This window comes from Cricetulus griseus, chromosome 2, assembly GCF_003668045.3.
Source record: "Cricetulus griseus strain 17A/GY chromosome 2, alternate assembly CriGri-PICRH-1.0, whole genome shotgun sequence".
NCBI lineage: Eukaryota > Metazoa > Chordata > Mammalia > Rodentia > Cricetidae > Cricetulus > Cricetulus griseus.
The window spans coordinates 296884930-296904554 of NC_048595.1; the positions used below are offsets into that span (position 1 = coordinate 296884930).

Consider the following 19625-nt stretch of genomic DNA (forward strand, 5'->3'; position numbering starts at 1 on the left):
CTAGACATTAGCTTATCTGGAGGTTTGACAGGTTTTCCTATTTACATCAGGCCTGCCAAGTCTCTTTAGAACTCTGGTCTCTCATTTAGTACTTGATGTTCTGTATCAGTAGCTATGAAATCAGAAATAGTTTTTATTCCTTTATATGTTTAGCATGTGATTTTGACTTATGAAAATTAAATAGAAATATACTTTATAGAATTATATATGTATATTCTACCACAGGAATTATTTTCAGAGCAGGTAGTTGGGGAAAGATCTATAAAAATTCAAATACTAACAGGCATCATTCATCTTTAGGACTGTGTTTTTACAAGAAGTTAGAAAAACAAAAAAGGAAGGCCAACCTCCTTTAAAATATTTATTACAATAATAATTAAACAACTAGTTGACCTCATTCTTCTACATTTATTTCTTTAAAAATTAAAAGATCAGCTGGTCGACCTGCTTCTGGGAGTCAAGTCAGGGGGAAGGAGAGAAAAGGGGCAGGAGAGTAGGGACAGCCAACAGACTTCTTTCCACAATGAGAGATGAGAGTGCTTGGATCAAAGGCATGTGCCACCACATGCACCCAGCTCACCGAAGATTTATTTTTTAAAAAGTCTAAATAGCTTTAAAAAGAAATGTCTTAAGATTGAGAGTGGAACACAGAATTAGGAGCTGGCTACCCCTCCATTTCAATTTGGAAAGATCCTTCTTCAAGCCCAACAGTTGTTTATGTTAGTGAACATACAAGTTTTCATAACGATGTTGGACTGAAACCAAGCATTTTGCAAAATCTTGGGCCTAGGCCAAGCCTTATGTTGATCTTGAGGGCAGCTCCCACCTGTCAGGTCCCAGTCTCTACACTAGATTTACACCACTGCTGGTGACTGCCAGGCACAAACCCTAGGTCTGCCAGCATTTGCCTGAAGTTCCTCCTGGCATGGTGTGGCTTTCCTCAGGATTGCAGGGGAACAAGAACAGAGGAGACCAGCAGGGATTTGCAAATTGTGATCACATGTAACATTTTTTTCCTTGTAGAGCTTGGATTTGAACTTTATTTCAGAAAAACAAACCATCTTTTGCAAATGACAATTTTCTGCTTTATAATTGACCAGGAGAATGCCTCATTTGAGAAGTTTTTAGCTGAGTCCTTTAAGATCCGGTGTGTTTTTTAAGAGGTTGGGGGTGTTTTCAAATGGAATTTGGTAAGACTAGAGTTTGTGCATTTTAGTAAAAATGAACTACACTTTTAAGACAAGCGTGCAATATTTTAATTTAAGTACCACAAACCCAAGAAGCCACTTCACCTAGTAAAAGATGTTAGAAACTTCCTCATCCTGACATCTGTGCCTCACGGCAGGCACCTCTACCCTCCCTCTGTCTTCTCTGGGGCGTCCTGGTTTTCCAGAGATTCTAAGTGAGCTATTTCAACATCATTTGTGACTTTTTTTTAAATCACTGGCATTTTTTAAATTATGTTTTCAAATAAATCCTGCATGCATTTATGAGGCATCTACAATGTCCCAAACATGCATAAAAGTGAATAAGACCATGAGCCTTATTTCTAAACAACTCAGTGTGGTGGAAGAAAAGGACATAAATCAGTACTCAATATTTAACCTAGTGAAGAAAGTAGTAAAGAGTGAGGAGACTGTGGGGACCCAGAAATTGAGCAACTTAGCCCACCTCACCACAGCTGGCAAGGCTCCCTCAAGGAGAAAAGGCCCTGTACTGAGTCATAAGTAAAAGAAATGTTACCACAAGGTAAACAAGAAGTAGGGACATAGCCCAGTGCTTTTGGTGGCACAGTACTGCTCTGAGACAAAGTACACAATGGAGAGTGAGGCCCAGTTCAGCTGGTTTAGTAGAAGAGAACTTTGTGTGTCTGTAAAGGGGCTTCCATCTACCAGGACAGGAGAGAGCTGGATGTATGTGTATATGGGCTGATGTGTTCAGACTGGCACTGAGAATAGTTTTTTATTCAAAAACTGAGTGATTTGGGGGATAAGAGCTGAATGATTTGAGGGTTGGATTGAGAAGGGATCAAAATGGAAGCTGAAAGACATTTCGAAAGCAGGAGAGGACCATAGCAGGAGAGATAGACAAGAGCAGACATTTAAGAAATAATTGGGGAGAAGAAGCAGAACGTGTGATGGTTTTGAGTTGGGACATCTAGGGTCTTTGAGACGGAGAGGGGTGGAGGCTGAGTCACCAGGATAGCAATGGCCTCAGTAAACAGGATAATGTAGTAGGAGATGGTTCAGGGATGTGAAGATAATTTAGTTCTTTTCTATGTCAGCATCAATTCTGTATAATGTATTTAGATTTTTTAAATGATTTCTAAAATAAGAATGATGAGAGTTGCTGAACTCACTGGGAGGTTTGAGTTTTTGCTCTCAAAGACTTCATATATAGTCTAGCCATGACTGCATTTTTAACAAACTACTTAGATTTTTCCCATGGCTCTCCTCACTTTTCTTCCAAAAACTGCTTTAGCTTTTGACTCAATTTTCCATCCATTTTTAAATATAATATTTTATTTTCTCATGTTCCTTAGGCCCTGCTATACCTCTAATATCTATTATTTGCATCTTTCCCCTGACAGTAACTGCCCACCGTACCCAACCCCAAGTTTTTCCTGGAAATACCCAGCTACTAAGCAACTTACTCCTAGCCACCTGGTGTCTTCTAAGTAATTTTAGCCATGAAGCTGCAAAGTGAGTCATAACAGAACTTGTATCGAAGCCCTTTTTTAGCTGATGAAACCAGCAATGGTCAATTGTATTTATGATATGTGCCCAGCTTGTTAGTGGGCTCAGTTATCTTAAGGTACCGATGATCACTTTTAAGATGAAAATGACTAGAAGGAAAGAAAAGGAGGTGGTAGGGCATTCATGTGTATGCACACATTCAAGCAGTCCCATTCTTTCAGACAGAACATCATTTGGTTCTCCCTCTCATTCCTCACATTTATTATGTCTAGGAGTTCTGCTGCCTGTTGTTGCTCCCTATCTCCTCCTCCTAGCCACCACCATCATACTCCTAGATGTCTATACATACACAGTGGCAGAGATCTTAGTCAATTTTAGTAAACAGTACACCATAGAAATTCAAACAGTACCCAGCATAATAGCACTCACTGAATATTTGTGGAATAGATGAATGAAACTATAGTTTTACAAATAATACCAGTTGTAAATACTACCATCAGTGTTTACTCTAAAGTGGTGACAGGTTGAAAGGAACACATTATAGGGGTGAGAGTGTTAAGGCAGGCAACCATTTTTCTAGTGAATTTCAAAACAGCAACAGCAGCAAAGGCACAGCTCAGTTGGGACCGCTATACTTTTTAACCTTGAACTACTTCAGAAAGGCTATGCTGTGTCTAGGTAAGCAATGTGGAGACTAGGAGAGAAAGCTATTCTCTCTTCTGTTTTCCTTCCTTAGCATAAAGCAAATAGATTTATATTATCCTGAATTATTTATGTTAATTGCTATATGACATGACATTTTGGAGAATTTCCAGGATTTCTCTTTGTGCCGGTTACAGTTGACATTTTACACTTCTCTGATCAGCAAAGTATCTGTCATGAGCTTCCAGATGTTTCTAGCATGTATTAGAATCTCTCCAGCCTCTGCCTTAATTTTTTCTGCTGTTATCAGTGGGTACTTCTCCTTCCTACTTCTATGCCTCCACATTAGTTTGTACATCTGGGTTGTTCTGAGGCTATTTCTTTTCTTCCCTAAACCTATCATGTTGGCCTAGAGTCAGAACAGCAGCTCTTGTTGGAGTTGTGGCTTTCAGGTTGAGGTTTCTATTTTCTGTCCCGATTCTGGGTTATCTATTTTGCTCTAGTATTGTGAAACCTGGATAGTACTTGCAAATAGACATCTCTAAACCATTTTCTGGATTGTAAGGAAAGAATTTGAAAGCAACAGAGAATTCTAATGCTTACATGCTTATAGCAAGTTTCACCTATATCTAAGCTCAGTGTGCAGTCTACACACTGTAGAGTTGAGTGCTAAGTATACCAGTCAGGTGGTCCTAAGACATATGCTGGCTTTCTGAGATACCAGAAGGATGGAAGAGGTAGACTTCTAGGTCATGTTAATTTGGAAGTGACTCTTTGGTACAAAGGATCTACAGCCAAGATGTCGTTTTGTTTAACCTGGCATTGTATAAACTTATTTGAGCATAGAATCCCCTTTTTAAATAAAATTTTCAGCATATTTTGGAAATACTGGTGGAAAGAAAGCAGACACCAGTTCCCGTTCTGCCTGAGACATTAATAACATTTTGACTCACTCAGCAAATACATATCGAGTGACTATTTTGTGCTCTGTACCATTTAAGGTGCTGGCAGTACATTCACAAGCACACAGCTTATATTGGGGGTGGGGATGCCATAAACATATCTTAACATTACAAGGTGATGAGTGTTTCACACAACAGAGAAAGTTGTCTGAGAGGATGGGGCAGCAATTTTAAATATGAATATAACCTCTAACAGCTCACTGAGCCTCTTTGTCTCTAATTTATAAAAAGAAGAAATTTGGAAAAATGACCTGGGCTCCTCTGGTCCCTGTCTGGTTCAACTTCAACCCCAAGAGCTGCTATATCTCACTGTGGCACTGCTGATTCAAAAATGTCTTACTAAGCATTTACAATGCAAAAAAGGTTGGGTATTAATGATCATATAATTGCTGCCAAAGAAGAGCACTGCCATTTAAGTCTTCTGTAATATCCACAAAACAAAATACTTAATTAAACAAAATAGCCTTACTGGTTTTGTTTTAATCTAGCATATACTTTGATCCAATATGAAGCAGAAAGTATTTGACTTAACAGTGAAGCACCTCTGCAGTGTAGGTACCCACTTCTGTTAAGCAGATGTCACTGTGCACTTGTATGACAGTCTTAGCAGTGTGTGTGTGTGCACTTCTGCCCTAGATCCTTGAGGTGACTGATGTTGAAATGACCTTTCGACAGTACTCTATTGCTACATGCCTGAGCCTGTATGTCAGTAATTAGAAGCCTTGACTTAAACGCCACGGTATACAGTGCCTATGTTAATTATAAATGTCTGAAAGTCTCCTGGAACTTTTTCTTTGTAGCTTTTTATCGAAGACTGACTGTAGTTGGAGAGGAAGGCTGTGGATTATGGACCTAAGCCTTTGATGATTAGTCTCTTGTTTTTTGGAATGAAAATTAATAACTACTTTGCCAACTATCTAGATATAGTGATACATTTCTATACCCTTCATCCTAAATGAGAAACTGAAATTACACAATGTTTACTGTTTTCTAAATAGTATTTCATTCTCAAGGTAGAAATTAGATGCAGTTTATTTGTATAAGTATCTAAGTATGCCCTCAGGTATGAAATGGCCATACAGAATAGCACTTAGGTCTACAGCTGGCAAGTCTGTGTAGTACCTTAACCCCTGAGCAGGACAACTGACATGCTGGAAAAGGCAGGTTGTATATGATAGTTAGAGCAGGTGAGGAACAAAGGACTAAACTGGGAGGATCCGGGGAAGGCCATATCTGGGGTGTGTCTGAGACCTTCTCGAATTGCAGTAGAACTGACAATATGCAACATTCTGCTTGTAACATAGGGATCTTGTCCCATTGTTTATCTAGATGACCTTTTATTTTCATTTTCCTAAGAAGCAGTCTTCAAACTTATGGTACACAGGAGGTAGTGGAGTGTGGGGAGGATGTGTACTGTCTTACATGGGCTTCGGATCTGCCTTGAGGACTGGGCTAACTACCATGGGAAATCAGTTCTGAGGCCTAATTTAGAAGCAATCTTGCAAAAACATCCCTTGGTGAGAAAGGAACTTCTCAATTTTAATTTTAAGTATTTTAAGCTTTTCCTCTAGTCAGGGGAATGTCTTTAAGGACTCATGATCTATTTGGAACTTTTAGCTGACTACCTTAAGCTTTGTAACTTCCAGTTAAAGAAAGAAAAGGAAATAAATGTGCATAAGCCATATTTAAAGAATATTTACCCATTCGTGGCTCATATGTTCTTGCTCATCTTTTCTGCTCTTTAGTTTTTCTCATCGGAAGTTATAGGACTGAAATAAGGACTCAAATAAAGTAAAATGGCTCCTTTCATTTGAAAAAGATACTATATTTCTTTATAAACATAACATTGTCTAGATTCTATAGAAGTCAATGGACTGAATTCTAGCCTCTCTTTAAAGGCATCAACTTGGCTGTTTCTAACCCATAGTTTCTGTATGGCCTTTAGCTTTTCAGTATGGGCAATTCATTGCTGAGACTGTGCATTGTAGTGCAGCATGAATTCTAATTGTTCTTAATAATAAAATCTCAGAGACAGATAATGGGGTTAAAACTGAAGATGAGAAAAGCAAAGCAGTCAACCACTAGAGGGTTCTCACTTCTACCAATGCTCAGACCAAAGGAGCAATCCTGTCCTCTGATTGCATCTCCAGACTGCACTGCTCCTCAGACTCATGGAGACTGCCTTGAGCTGCTGTCTTCTCCCCTTTATATTCCTGTCTCTGCCCAGCGATAAGGCTTCCTGTCTCTACCTCCTTAATTCTGGGATTAAAGGTGTGTCACTCCAAATGCTGGTATGACCTTTGTGTGAGCTCTGTTTCTTTTACACTGGATCAATTTTCTGTATCTCAGGGTGGCCTTGAACTATCAGAGATCTATCTGCCTGTGTGCACCACCACTGCCTGGCCTCTAACCATCTTGAAGAATTTAGAGACCTTTGGACAAATAAGTATCCAAAGAATCAGGTTCTGCAAACTGAAATCAAGAGTTAGGATTGACAGTAGATACAAGTTAAGATTCATGGTTGAGGAGGATTTCATTCAGAGGTCCAGACCTTTTCGAACCTTCTCACTTCCTGTCCGAGGCCTTAGGGGGGAGGCATTGGGCTGTGGTGCTTCTCTGTCAACAGGACCCTGCTCCTCTCATGGAAAAGAAATAAACAAACACTGTATCAGTGTGTGCATACACTAGCACAAAAGTGAGATTTATGTACTCCAATGTTCAGTAATAGCATCATTTTAGCTCTTGCATTCCCCAGAAATAAAGGATTGAGATGGTGTATGTATACCAACTAGGGATGGCATTTGTACACCTGCTAAGTAAGCTTGATAAATACCTACAACAATAATAAAGTAAGACAGGTTCACAAAGGTAATGCATTTTAGAACTAATAGAAATATAAGGGAGAGTAACTGTAGTGCTTCCCCCTCCCCCAGAGATATTTCTTGAGTAATAGTAAGTAGACACTTAGTTCTTCAGGAATTGGGACTAATTTAAAATAAAAAGGCAAAGATCACTGAAACTGTTGGATAATAGAAGCTGTTTGGATTATCTGGTGCTCAACAACCTTTCTAGTTCTATCTTTTGAAACTACTTAGACTTGTTTTCCCATGACTTATTTCTTCATGTTCTCATTCCTTGAGCAGTTATTTATTACATGACCAGCATTGCCACACAGCAAACATTAGTCCATTCTTCGCTTTCTTTCCTTTTTCTGAGAGTTGGAGATGATGACTCCAAGACCACCTTAGCTTGAGCTTTGCTATATGGCTTGAGTCAGGGGTGTCCACTGCACAGACAGGGATGACACAGAGATGCATTCACTAGCACATCTGTGACCGTGCCATGTGTGTAGTTAACTCTGCTTTGTGCTCTTTCAGTAACAGAAAGGACATAGTTTTGAACAGAATTGGTATTGCAAAGCATGATGTCCCTTCCTACTTGTCTGCTATGTTACTAAAATCCAGTGGGTTTCGGGGCTAGAGTGTTGGTTTATGTTTCACATACCTACATATCCTTTTTTTGTAACTATCACTTAACACAGTGGCAGCCCCTGTAAACCAAAGAGAAGACAAGCTTTCAGGTGCTGAGAAAGAAGGAGTAACTGACAGAAGACATAAGTTTGCTGAGCTCCTGCTATACACAGAAGTGTATCTGATTCAGACCCTGGGCATCAACAGGAACCCTTGCTCATAGGCACTCTGTTCTCAAATAGCAAGAACTTGAGCAAGGCCTCAGAAGAATCACCTGGCCAGATGTCTAGAATTCTAACACCTGGGAGAGTAGCAGCAGGACGAGGAGGAGTTCAAGGCCTGCCTCAACTTACATGATTTGAAGACCAGTCTGGCAACATGAGACCCTGTCCCAAAAGCAAATAGAAAGAACACCATGTGTGCGCATTTCAAAGTGTTGGCCCAGGGCTCAGCTCAGGCAGGACTTGCAGTATGTCTTCTATGACCCTGTTGTATAAACATGAGATTGAATGTGGGAATCATGGGATATCAAGACACACCCCAAGCTGCACTTTTGCCTTGTGTTGAGAGTTACAATTCCTCAAAAGTACTAGTCAAAAAAAGTAAGAATATTAAGACAGCAAAAGATTGGATTGTGAAATATACCTCAGAGACCATTATATCATCTAGAAGCTGTTCAGCAGGACTCATATCTGAACAGGAGTGATTACCCACACTTAAGGATAGAAATGAAGCAAGGTTGTGATGAGTTATGGGCATGTTTGTCAGGTTGCTTGAACTATTTGGTCATTAAATGCTATGAAGATGGATGATTCAGTTGAACAACCAGTGAGGCAGAACTTCATAAGCACTGAAGTGTTTCTCTCTTTCCCACCTTTTAGCTTGTCAAAATTCCCAAAAATGATCCCCTCAGTGAAGTCCACAACTTTAACTTCTACCTGTCAAACGTGGGGAAGGATAACCCTCAGGGCAGCTTTGACTGCATCCAGCAAACACTCTCCAGGTGAGTACTGCCCAGGATGTGCTGAAGGGGGAGTTTCCCAGTTCAGAGTGCTTGCTTTTAATTAACAAAATGCTTATTAGCTAGTCCCTCAATGTTTATTGAGTTTAATTACACAGCTCATTTATTTAAACATATTAACCACCTATCATATACTAGAAATTGTGTGTGTATCACTGGAGTATAATCACAAACGTTGCAGAATTCAAAAATATTATTAAAATGAGTTCTTAAATTAAAATCAGTTTTGAAGATTTTTTTTTATAAAATCTGCATTGTATTTAAGTAATGGTGTCTTACGTTGTACCCAAGGCTTTCTATAAAGGTAAGGAGAAAAAAGATATGTATCCTGCATGCCTCTGCTCTATCAAGTCTTGCCTTAGGGGGAACTTCTTTTAGTTCACAGCCTGCTGGATACTAGACATTAATTCCAACAAAGATGTAAGAAAAAATTAAAGTAAAAGAAGGGCAAAAGACTAGCTATACCTCCCCTGTGCATGATTCCCTCACCTACATTGACTAAGGTAACTATGAGCCATTTGCTTGCTTTGTTATTGTTGTTTGTGGTAAAGTGGGAACCCCTGAGCAGGAGTTTATTCTGCCCTGGATGAAGATGGCAGGTTCTGAGTATCAGTCCCCCAGTGTAAGACTTTGACATTGGAGCACAGTACCAGCACCAGTCCATGTTTGTGCCTCATCTACATAGTACGTGAATATGTAAGAACCGATGTGAGAAGGAAAGCTAAAACAGAAAACAAAGACACCGTCATGAAAGTTCCAAGTTGTTCTTTCCATGTGGCTTAACCTGCCCGAGTCTATATTGGTATTGCTTTAAAATAACCACTACAACTTTGGTATGAACTGCATGTGTTACAGGTTTTATAGCCTTTTATGTTCCGTTCATTTCTGTACCTGCTGGCTACATGTGGTTGTGATATTCAGTTGTTCAAAATTACATAAAACTTAAAATTTCATTGTTTACTCACACCGACATTTTCCAGTCTCAGAACTCAAATGTGGTTACCACAGTTACACCACAGATACAGGATATTTCTACCATTGCAGGAAGTTCCTGGATAGCACTGCAATAGACTGTAGAATCACCAACTCTCGGGGGTCTTCATTTATCCATAGTTATGTAACTATCTTAGCTTGTGGCTGGGCTAAAAAAGAATTGAGTCCTGCAAACATCTAGTCCAGGGTTCCTTATGCAGCAGAGGCACACCAATGTCTGGTATGGTGCTTGATTATACGATTATATACTTTTGTTTTCAGGGCATTAAATTTCAGCTTATGCTTATCAATTTATAAAGTATCCTGAGTTTTACTGAAAGGCATTTATGGAACCCTGTTCCCTGAGGAATCTTATGAAAAATTTGTTCTTCCTTCAAAATGATATCACATCATAATCCCATGTTATACCATAAAAGTAATGGATATTTGGCTCAGTGGGTGAAAGTGCTGTCAGCAAGCCTGACAATCTAGCTTGATCTCTAAGTCCCTCCTGGTAGGAGAGAAGTGACTTCCGGAAGTTCTTCTCTGACTTACACACCCACATGTGCACATGTATACACACAATAAAAAATTTAGTGCAAAAACATATTTAAATAAGTAATATGGTTTTATCCTTTTATAATATATACATGGTGTATTTATTTGTATTGTACTTAAAGAAAACTTTAAGGTTAGTTATATCCAAAATTGTTCATAATGCAGCAAGAAAACAGAAACAGAAAAGTTTGTGAGAAAATTCAGACATTATTAGTGTCTTTTTCTGACAGAAAACAAAAACTTTTAGTTCTCAGCTGGGTGTGGTGGCTCACACCTTTAATCTCCTCACTTGGTAGCAGAGGCAGGCTGATCTCTTTGAGTTCCAGGACAGCCAGGGCTATATAGAGAAAACCTGTCTCAAAAAAAAAAAAAGAAAAAAAAAAAAGAAAAGAAAAAAAAAACTTAATTCTCATTCTGATAGATAAGTTTCCTGTTATGTCTCCATCCTTTCTAGTCATGACTCTTAGAGTAGTATAGTGCCATGTCTTCAAAGGCCCGGGCTTTCTGAGCACAGGCTGGACTCTACATAGAAGGTCAATAAATGGATATTCAGCAAATATTAACTGGTCTCCTCTGATATCTCTCTACACCTTCAAAACTTTTCTCACACATAAAATGGAAGAAATCTCGTCAAAATTACCTTTCAAAGATTCTTAAATATACTTATGCACAAGCTTATTGATAATGATGCTTACTCGAGTGTGGGAAACAGTGATCTAGGCCACAGAGAAACAGAGGGAACAATTGTACCAGCAAGCTGAAATCTTCCCAGTAACAAAGCTGAAAGGCACAAGTAAAGAATTCTATGAGAGAAGCTTCCGAACTCCACAGGGGAGCACAGCTTACCATCACGACTGACATGAGTTCAGTTTATTCTCACCGTGTATGTTCCTTAGTAAGAAATATAGAGAGATGCTAAAACTCAGACTCCCTGACACCAGACCATCACTTAATTAATTAAGTCATTTTTTTCTCTCTCTTTTGGGGTGTTAAACCTTCTTCCTGGTCCTTTTTGATTGGTTTATCAGTATTCAAAGATACTCAAGCCTACCTTATTAAAAAAAAAAAAAAGTAGACAAGAAGCAAAACTAACTTTCCTGCATTTTTCCACCCGAAGTATGGTCTCTACCCCCACCATTTCACTGTAACTGCTCCCTCAATTGGTCCCTAAAGTCAGTCCATACTTGTAGATGCTTTATAATTCTCATCTTTGGCCACTTTACACCACGTACCACACTCTGCTTTGTGAAACACTGTTGTAGTGGCTTCCACAGGGCATAATACTCCCTGCATCTCTTCAGTGCCATTCTTTTCTTTGTTTGTGTTAATTACTGTCCTCATAAGACTCTTCTTGTTCCTTCAAAGTCTTCAACCCTATCCCTTAACCTGCCCTTTTTTTTTAATTCAGTAAGTGGGTCCATATGGCTAGTAACTGAAACACTATCTTGATTTTGCCCTTCTCTCTCTTCCTCCCTCCCATGTCTAATCATTGTTCAAATCCCATCAATCCTGCCTCCTCCACATCTCTGAATACTATGCTCTCAGTTGAAAGACCACTTACCTGTGTCTAATCCTTTAGTGGACCTAACTGGTCTTCCTGTGTCTAATCTTTTAGTGGACCTAACTGTTCTCCCATTGTTCACTCTTGCATTCCCCTTCTTCCTTGCCTATTTTCTATCTATATTGATTTTCCTACAACACAGTTATTTCTCTGTTTTCAGCCTCTTATTCTCTTCCAAATCCATAGCATGGCTCCAAAGCCCTTCACGATATACTTTTCATTCTATCTTCAACTTCATATCTATTTGCCCTTTCTGGCTGTCTTTGACTGAACGAGCATCGTGTTCACTCTGGGCCTGCACAAGTTGATTATCTCTCTGGGGTACTTTTATCCATCTTCCTTCTTGGTTGGTCAACATTATAATCTGCTCAGATATCACTTCTTCTAGAAAGGCCAAGCGAAGTATCCTTCCCAGATATTCCCATTTCTTGCCATTTGTCTACTTTGCCCATCTTTGTCACCCATTAGAGAAGTAGCTCCCTGAAGGAGGGACCACTTCTGCCTTATCCTTGTCCTGGGTTTTGTCCTGCCCAATATTTATGAGGTGAATTAACTATTTTTTTAAGAACAACATTTTTAAAGCCAGTTACGAAGGAAATTTGCAAAATTTTAATCAACTTTTTAGTGTCGTAATAAAGTTATTTCCAATTCAGTTTGGAAATAGGAGCAAGAGTGCTAATTCCCATTACATATTTTCCTATTTGCTTTAAGGCTATTTAGTATTTTCTTTTAAAATTTAGTTGAGATTTTACCATGATCTCTAAAAAATAAGAACATAAACATTTTAAATAATCACAACATTTAAAAATTAATATTCATGATTTTAGGATTGCAAAGTTATTCAAGCTGCTCCTTGTTTCTTTAAAAGCAAGGCCATTTCAGAGTCAGTGTTAATATCCAGGTGCTTCAGTGTTTTATTTTATTTTTTGTTTTTATGTTTCAGAAAAAAACACTTGCCCCAAATTTTTCAGTATTTGCTATGTAGAGATTTAAGGAAGTGGTAAATACAGATTCTACATATTTTAGCTCTACTATTAATATGTTATTGGAAATAAAATAATGGACAACATCTTACATTGTCTTTTCTAAAGCATGTTCATTTTGTTTTCTCTCTAAAAAGTAAGGTTTTAAGAAGTGTTTCTCGTGTCTGTGGCAAGAAACTTTATTGACTATTAAGTGAAAGTAGAACTACACAATTTTTAAAAGTTTTATTTGGTCTCCAGGAGCTCATTTTACCCATTCTGTTCAGAATGTAAATAATAAAACAAATATTTTAAATAATCCTATTTTAAAATTAGTATCAGCTATTTTAGGATTCCTAACTTATTTAAGCTACTGGTTTTAGGATACTAAAATTCTTGGTTGCCTTAATTGTGAAAATGATAGCCATCTCTAACACAGCCACTATCTCACTTGACAGCTCTGGAGCCTCCCAGCTCAATTGCCTGGGATTTATACAAGATAAAATTACAGTGTGTGCAACAAATGACTCCTATCAGATGACACGGGAAAGAATGACCCAGGCAGAGGAGGAATCCCGTAATCGAAGCACCAAAGTTATCAAACCCGGGGGACCATATGTAGGTTTGTATGGACATATTTCTCCTTCATACTGGTTGATTGGACTAATTCAAGATGACTGTAGGTAAATACTGGTAAAAACTAAGAATGAAAACACAGACATTAATTTTCAGGACATAAAAAAGTCATTTTTTTCTTTTCAGGCTGCTGGTAAATTGAAGAACATTTATGACTTTTATAATTCTTGAACCTTCTATTGGCTGCTTATTATTATTTCACCATTCTGGGGTCTGGTCATGATACTACATGAGGTTGTAACTGTGGTCTTTTTGTTTTCTTTGTCATTGGATGATATAAGTTCAATGATAGGCAGTGTGATTTGTACTTTTATAGAGCTATTTTTATAATCAAAATCTATTGAACAAAATTAAGTTGATAACCTCCTTGTTACAACTTTTTGCTTGGGTTTTCAGAGGATTATTATACAATATTGAATTTTTATTGTAAAAGGATAAGATGTACTATGGCAGACTATCATAGCCAGCAACAGGAGGATGATTCTCAAGTCACAATTATGGCCATCATCTACCCACTAATTAAGACTCTACCTCACTCCCATTGTCTTTATCATCAACTCAAGCAAATATGCATCAGATGGAAGGGAAGTAAGACCAGATCAGCAAGGTGATGTCTCTTTTGTGAGCAGTGTCCTGAACAACTTAATAAGTCAGTCACAATGATTAGCAAGGACAGAATGATAGAGTGAAGATGAGCTGTTCAGTTTTGTAACTCAAATCACCATAGTGTAAATGATGAACATATATTATTTTGAAATGTAAATGTTTCCAAAACCAGTTTCTTATAAACCCAAATCCCGTAACCAACACCTCTCCAGGTTTGGTGTGTCTCTGTTGTAGTTTTGTGTCATTGATCCAGCTATGCCATATTCAACTTTGAGAGGCTCCACCAAGGCCTTTAATAAGTGTCTTTGGAACAAAGCCAATGCTACTGGGACTTGGTGCTCAGCTTAGATACACTTAGTTTGGTTTAACAACAATTCCTGGCTTCCCCAGGCATCTATACCCATAGGACTCCGTACCCGACTAGTAAGTTACCCACAATGAGATTTCTCATCTTCTCCTTCCTGTGGCGAGAAGGAACAATTCTCAGCCTTCTTTCTTCTCCTTTATCCTTATTAAATAACTTAATTGGCTGTCTGTACTAATAGTCCAACATCTTAAATCTATAAGATCTTCCTCCATTTAACATTTTAACTTTAAAATGTGAATTATCTGTCATTTTTTAAGTGTTGTTTTAATATAATACCATCATTTTATAAACAATGAAATAGTTACTGGAGGGACTCAAATTATCAAAAATGATTTTTCCTTAATATAACTATCTGGGAACTCTTACCTGTGTTTATTCTAAAGTTTGCAAATCAGCAAAGACTACTATACCTTTCCTGCAATTTGTACTTAAATGTCCCCTGTATTCGGGATGAATTTTGTCTCAGTCATGTGGGAACTACACAGTTTACACAGCTAACTTACAAGGTGACTGGCTGGCTGGCTTACTTGCTTTAGGGAATCTCACTCCATAGTCCATGGCATTCTGAAGTTCACTGTGTCAAACAGGCTGGCTTCAAGTTTGCAACCCTCCAGCCTCAGGCCTCTCAAGAGCTAGGCTTACAGACATGAACCCCAATATCCAGTTCATATGACAAACATGTCAACATCTGGAATCCCTCCAATAATGTACTTTCTGATGGTAGCAGGAATTTTAGAGCTTTACGTTTTCTTATAGGGATTATAATTTACATATACTTTAGGGATAACCTATCTTATCAAACCTAAACTTATCAAAGTTTAAATCTGAACAAGATGCTATCTCTCTCGTCTCATCAGAGCCCTGTAGTTATCTCTGCCATCCAGTGTGTCTTCTTTATTCTTTTTCTCCCTGTCCTCAGTTCCTTGACCACTTAACTATCACTATACTGTACTCTTCTCTGATCTTAAATCTTGTCATTAACATCCTCGGTCATTTTCTCTGGGTCACATAACCCACACTCCTTTTAATTTTCCTTAATATGGCCTGTGTCACAACCTTTTAGTTATTTGTATTATAATATCTGGACTGCCTTCAGTTCCTCACCTCAGATTAAGGAAACAAATAGTATTGTTAATCAAAGCCAGATCAACCCTGAAGACCCTAGGCTCCCTTTGAACTTTGTGTTGTTCCCTTTAAGTTTTACTCTACCCGGATATGTTGCATTTGAGCTTCTTATCATCTGTTCTTTACAACTTGATCCTTTCCTGCTGGGGAGATCAATTTGTATTTTCCTACTTTTTATAATACCTGGCTCATTTAGTTGTTTAAAATGTTAGTCAATCAGCCTGTGCTATTAAAATTACCCAGTACTTATTGGGTGCTCATTATATACAAGTTATATATTACTTTGTATGTAGTTCCTCATCTAAATCTCTTGTCTACTCCATGAAGTAGGTTATGATTATCTCACCATTTTGCACATCAGATTGTTGGGCTCATAAATAAATAATGATGATAAAGGCATGTCCTCATGAACATGTATTCTTGTTCTTAAATAGCAGGAGTTACTCACTTAGCTTATAACTGAGTGTGCTGTGTAAAATGACACCAGACACTCACCTATGCCAGCCTAGGTACCTGCAGAACAAGGTTCCTTTCAGTGGTGTGAGTCTGGGTGGAGGCAGCTGAGAGTCATGCTGGTCCTGCTGTGGTGTGGTGTGGCACAGTGCCAGGCTGGGCCTTTGCCAGCTGAGCTAGGGCCACAAGCCAAGCTTAAGGGAGGAAGTTTGCACTGCCAGGAGCCTTGGGGTCACCTGGCCTAGTTTGCTGGGTTGTGTGCTTCTGAAGCTCTCCTGTGGGGAACAGAGCAAAACCTGCTTGACTGGAGAGCACCCAGGGATGTTTTTACTTAGACAATGTGATGGCAACTTGTTAGTAACATTCCACTTCTGCTCTTGATGTTTGCATCAGTAGTGAACATTGTCATGTTCTTCATAAGGAAAAGTCACTAGTCCCCAACGCTTTGTTCCCTAATATGCTAAGTTCACCTCTTGACTCCTACCTAAATTCTGGGATTTCTTTGACCTGCAAATCTTTGTATAGTATAGATTGATACTTATGCAACCATATAAAATTAACCCAGCAGATCTAATATCTATGATTTTCTTCCAGTTTTTCCACTCTCTTATTTTTGATGAGTTAGCATATATCTGAGTGATGGAACTAGTCACTGACTACCTAAATCTCTCAGGTACTAGATAAGGAGTATTTGAACTAGAGAACATCTAAGATCTATTATAGTTCTAACTGTGTGTGTGTGTGTGTGTGTGTGTGTGTGTGTGTGTGTGTGTGTGTATGTGTGCTGAAACTTTGTAAAGTACCATAGGTGCCAGATGGTACCAGCAGAGGCTGTTGTATAGATTACATATTTAACCAGAGTCCAAGTCATCCTTCCTATCCTGCATATGCTGTCTGCAACCTTGGGTCTCTGTTGCTAACCGTGCTAGCCAGTTTCCATCAAGCAGAAAAACAACTACAGAAGATGGCTACATTTTCCTTTCACATTGTTAACTCGGAGCCATTGGCTGAAGGATAAATAATTTTACCATCTAGTATTAAATGGAGAAACTAGAGATGGACTCGTAATTAAATGTAACAGTGACTCAGATATAGTCCCAGATTAGCCAACTCTGTTGATGCCACTGCTGCTGTATTTGAAAGAGCCTGGGGAATTGATTAGCAGTTGGGTCTGGGAAGAGAATTAGGTTTTCCCACAGGCTTTATTAAAAAGGGCCTTTCTGAGGCAAATATTAAAGATAAAATAGGCCGTCCTACCTCCTTTTCTTTAGCATCACAATTCTATAAATATTTCTTTTATTTGTTTCTTCATCTATAATGTCTCTTTCCTTAGTCTTGGCATCTCTTCTGATTGAATAGGCACAAACAGTTTGGAGAGACAGAGGCAAGTGATGTTTAAATGTAATTCAGTACTAGTGTTATTGAGTTGTTCTTAAACCTTTGGAAGGAATGGTCACCCAATGACCAGACAACTGAAGGAATGGTGGTGTTGGTGCATTGGGAGCAGTTGTCAGAGGGCTCAGCACTAGGTCTCAGTAAAGACGCAGCCCTCTCCCTCATCAGAATCCATTTATCTATCCAACATCATACTCCTTTCCCCTCATTGGGGCAAAGTTAGCCTCCTTTGTTTTCCTTGTGCTTCCTTCTGGGAGGGTGAAAGGAAATGCAACAATCTCTGGGAGTATTTTGAGAGCAAGGACCTGAGGTAGATCAGGTAGACACAGTGATGAGATGAGTGACTTCTGACTGATAGCTTGGTTGGGAAGGGAGTTAAGCAGGTTCTTTTCTGCAGGAATTAGCAAGCCAGACAGAAGTGTGAATTTAGAATATTTCCTGTATTTTCATGATACTGACCCTATTTTTTCTATTGCATGGTCAAAGAACATGACATTAGTACTGTCACAGCTGATAAATGATAGACTAAAGGGTTTGCATTACAGATTTCTGTGTGTCTTTAGACTGGCAGTCCAGCAATGTGGGAAAATACAGACTTCATTGACTCCCACCTCTCTGCTTGCTGGCTTGCTGTCATCTGCGGTCCTTAGTGCTTACTGACTCATTCTGCTGGTGGAAAGTAGCCATGGCCTTGCCCTCACAGAGCTTACAGCCCAACATGAAACAACAGGAAAGCATTAGGCATTTGTTCATAAAATCTTTCCCACGAACAGGTACAAGTGATGAGATTTGGGTGTAGCCACAGACCTTCCCACCATGCTGAATAAACACTTTACTATTTTGAGCATCTCCCACTGAAAACCCCAGATTTCTCAACTGTGAAATGGAGATAAGGCTCACCTTGAAGAAATCACTGGCATGAAGCCCTTAGCATACATAGCCTTCTCTTCACTACACCATAATTGGTGCATGATAAATATTAATCCTTTCTTATCAGATCCAGCTTTTTCTAAATTATAAAATATATAGAAAACAGCTTTAAGTCTACCTCTTAAAACTTTACATAACTAGTTTTTCTTATCCTGAGGCAATACTCCCTAGTGTTGTGTTCCTTCACTGTACAGTAATTTAATTTGAAACTTGCCATCACTATGTCTAAATTGCAAAGAAGTATGCCAGCTGACAGAAGTTTCCCAGAAATGAGATAGAATGATATTTAAGTTTTCTCTGGGTCCAGCCTGGACAGAAATATTAATAAGCAGACTTCCCAAAGCTGATTTATCTCTAGACCCAGTTCATAAGAACTGCTTTTACTTAGCTATCGAATCTACTTTTTAGTCTTACTCCTAGTGCAGTCGCTCCATTTGGTGCATCATTGCCAGTTTTCCCCTTTCCTTCACCTGAGGGAACAGAGTTGGACATAATACATAGTAAATAAGCTAAGAGATTCTACTTCAGAAACTATAAAAAGAGGTTGTATGCTGCTTTCTGTTCTTTACCAAAGAACAGTTGCTAAACGCTATGGGATGCTCTTCTGGATGGATTTGAATAGAGAGTGTACTCTGGTCAATCCTGACACAAATTTTCTAGAAGTTGCCATTTGGCCAACTGTCAGTCTTCTGCCTAAGCAGAAAGTGTTACTGACACAGATGACACTGCCCAGAGGGAGTGGTGTGTCTTCTTGTACCATTTTCCATACATCTATCTGACTTGCCTGTGTAATTTATAAAGACAGATCTATTTGTCTTCTGAGAGTGTGTTTAGTGAGTTGATTGGCTTGATTTTACTTGTAAAATGTGTTATTGCTACTAAAAAGGACCATCTCCAGTGGTTGCCAAGTAGATGTTCACTGTTCCTTGTGATGTCTGTGTCTATAGATTTATGACAGTTCTGCCCTGAGTTAGTCAACTGTGTTTTCTTATGAAGTCTGACATGTATTTCTCTATGTTATTGTGAGGCGATGTTCCCTTGGTATGTGAGCTCCTGTTTCTACTCCTTTTTTTCTTTTTTTTTAATTTGAATTAGAAACAAGATTGTTTTACATGTCAGTCCCAGTTCCTACTCCCTCCCATCCTCCCCCACCACTCCCTTCACAACTAACACCCTACCTATCACATATTCTTTCTGCTCCCCAGGAAGGGTGAGGCCTTCCAAAGGGGATCATAAGTGTCTATCATATCATGTCCTTTGGGATAGGGC

The 19625-nt window shown here is 38.8% G+C and overlaps 1 protein-coding gene across 1 annotated transcript in view; it reads left to right on the forward strand.

Moving 5' to 3' along the window:
* The window catches only part of Ell2 (elongation factor for RNA polymerase II 2), a 66096-nt gene that overhangs the window by 29294 nt on the left and 17177 nt on the right, over nt 1-19625 (forward strand). Inside the window, exons 3-4 of the mRNA XM_027401851.2 lie at nt 8652-8773; nt 13303-13466. Of these exons, the coding sequence (XP_027257652.1) occupies nt 8652-8773; nt 13303-13466 (286 nt within the window). The remainder of the gene's footprint in view (nt 1-8651; nt 8774-13302; nt 13467-19625) is intronic.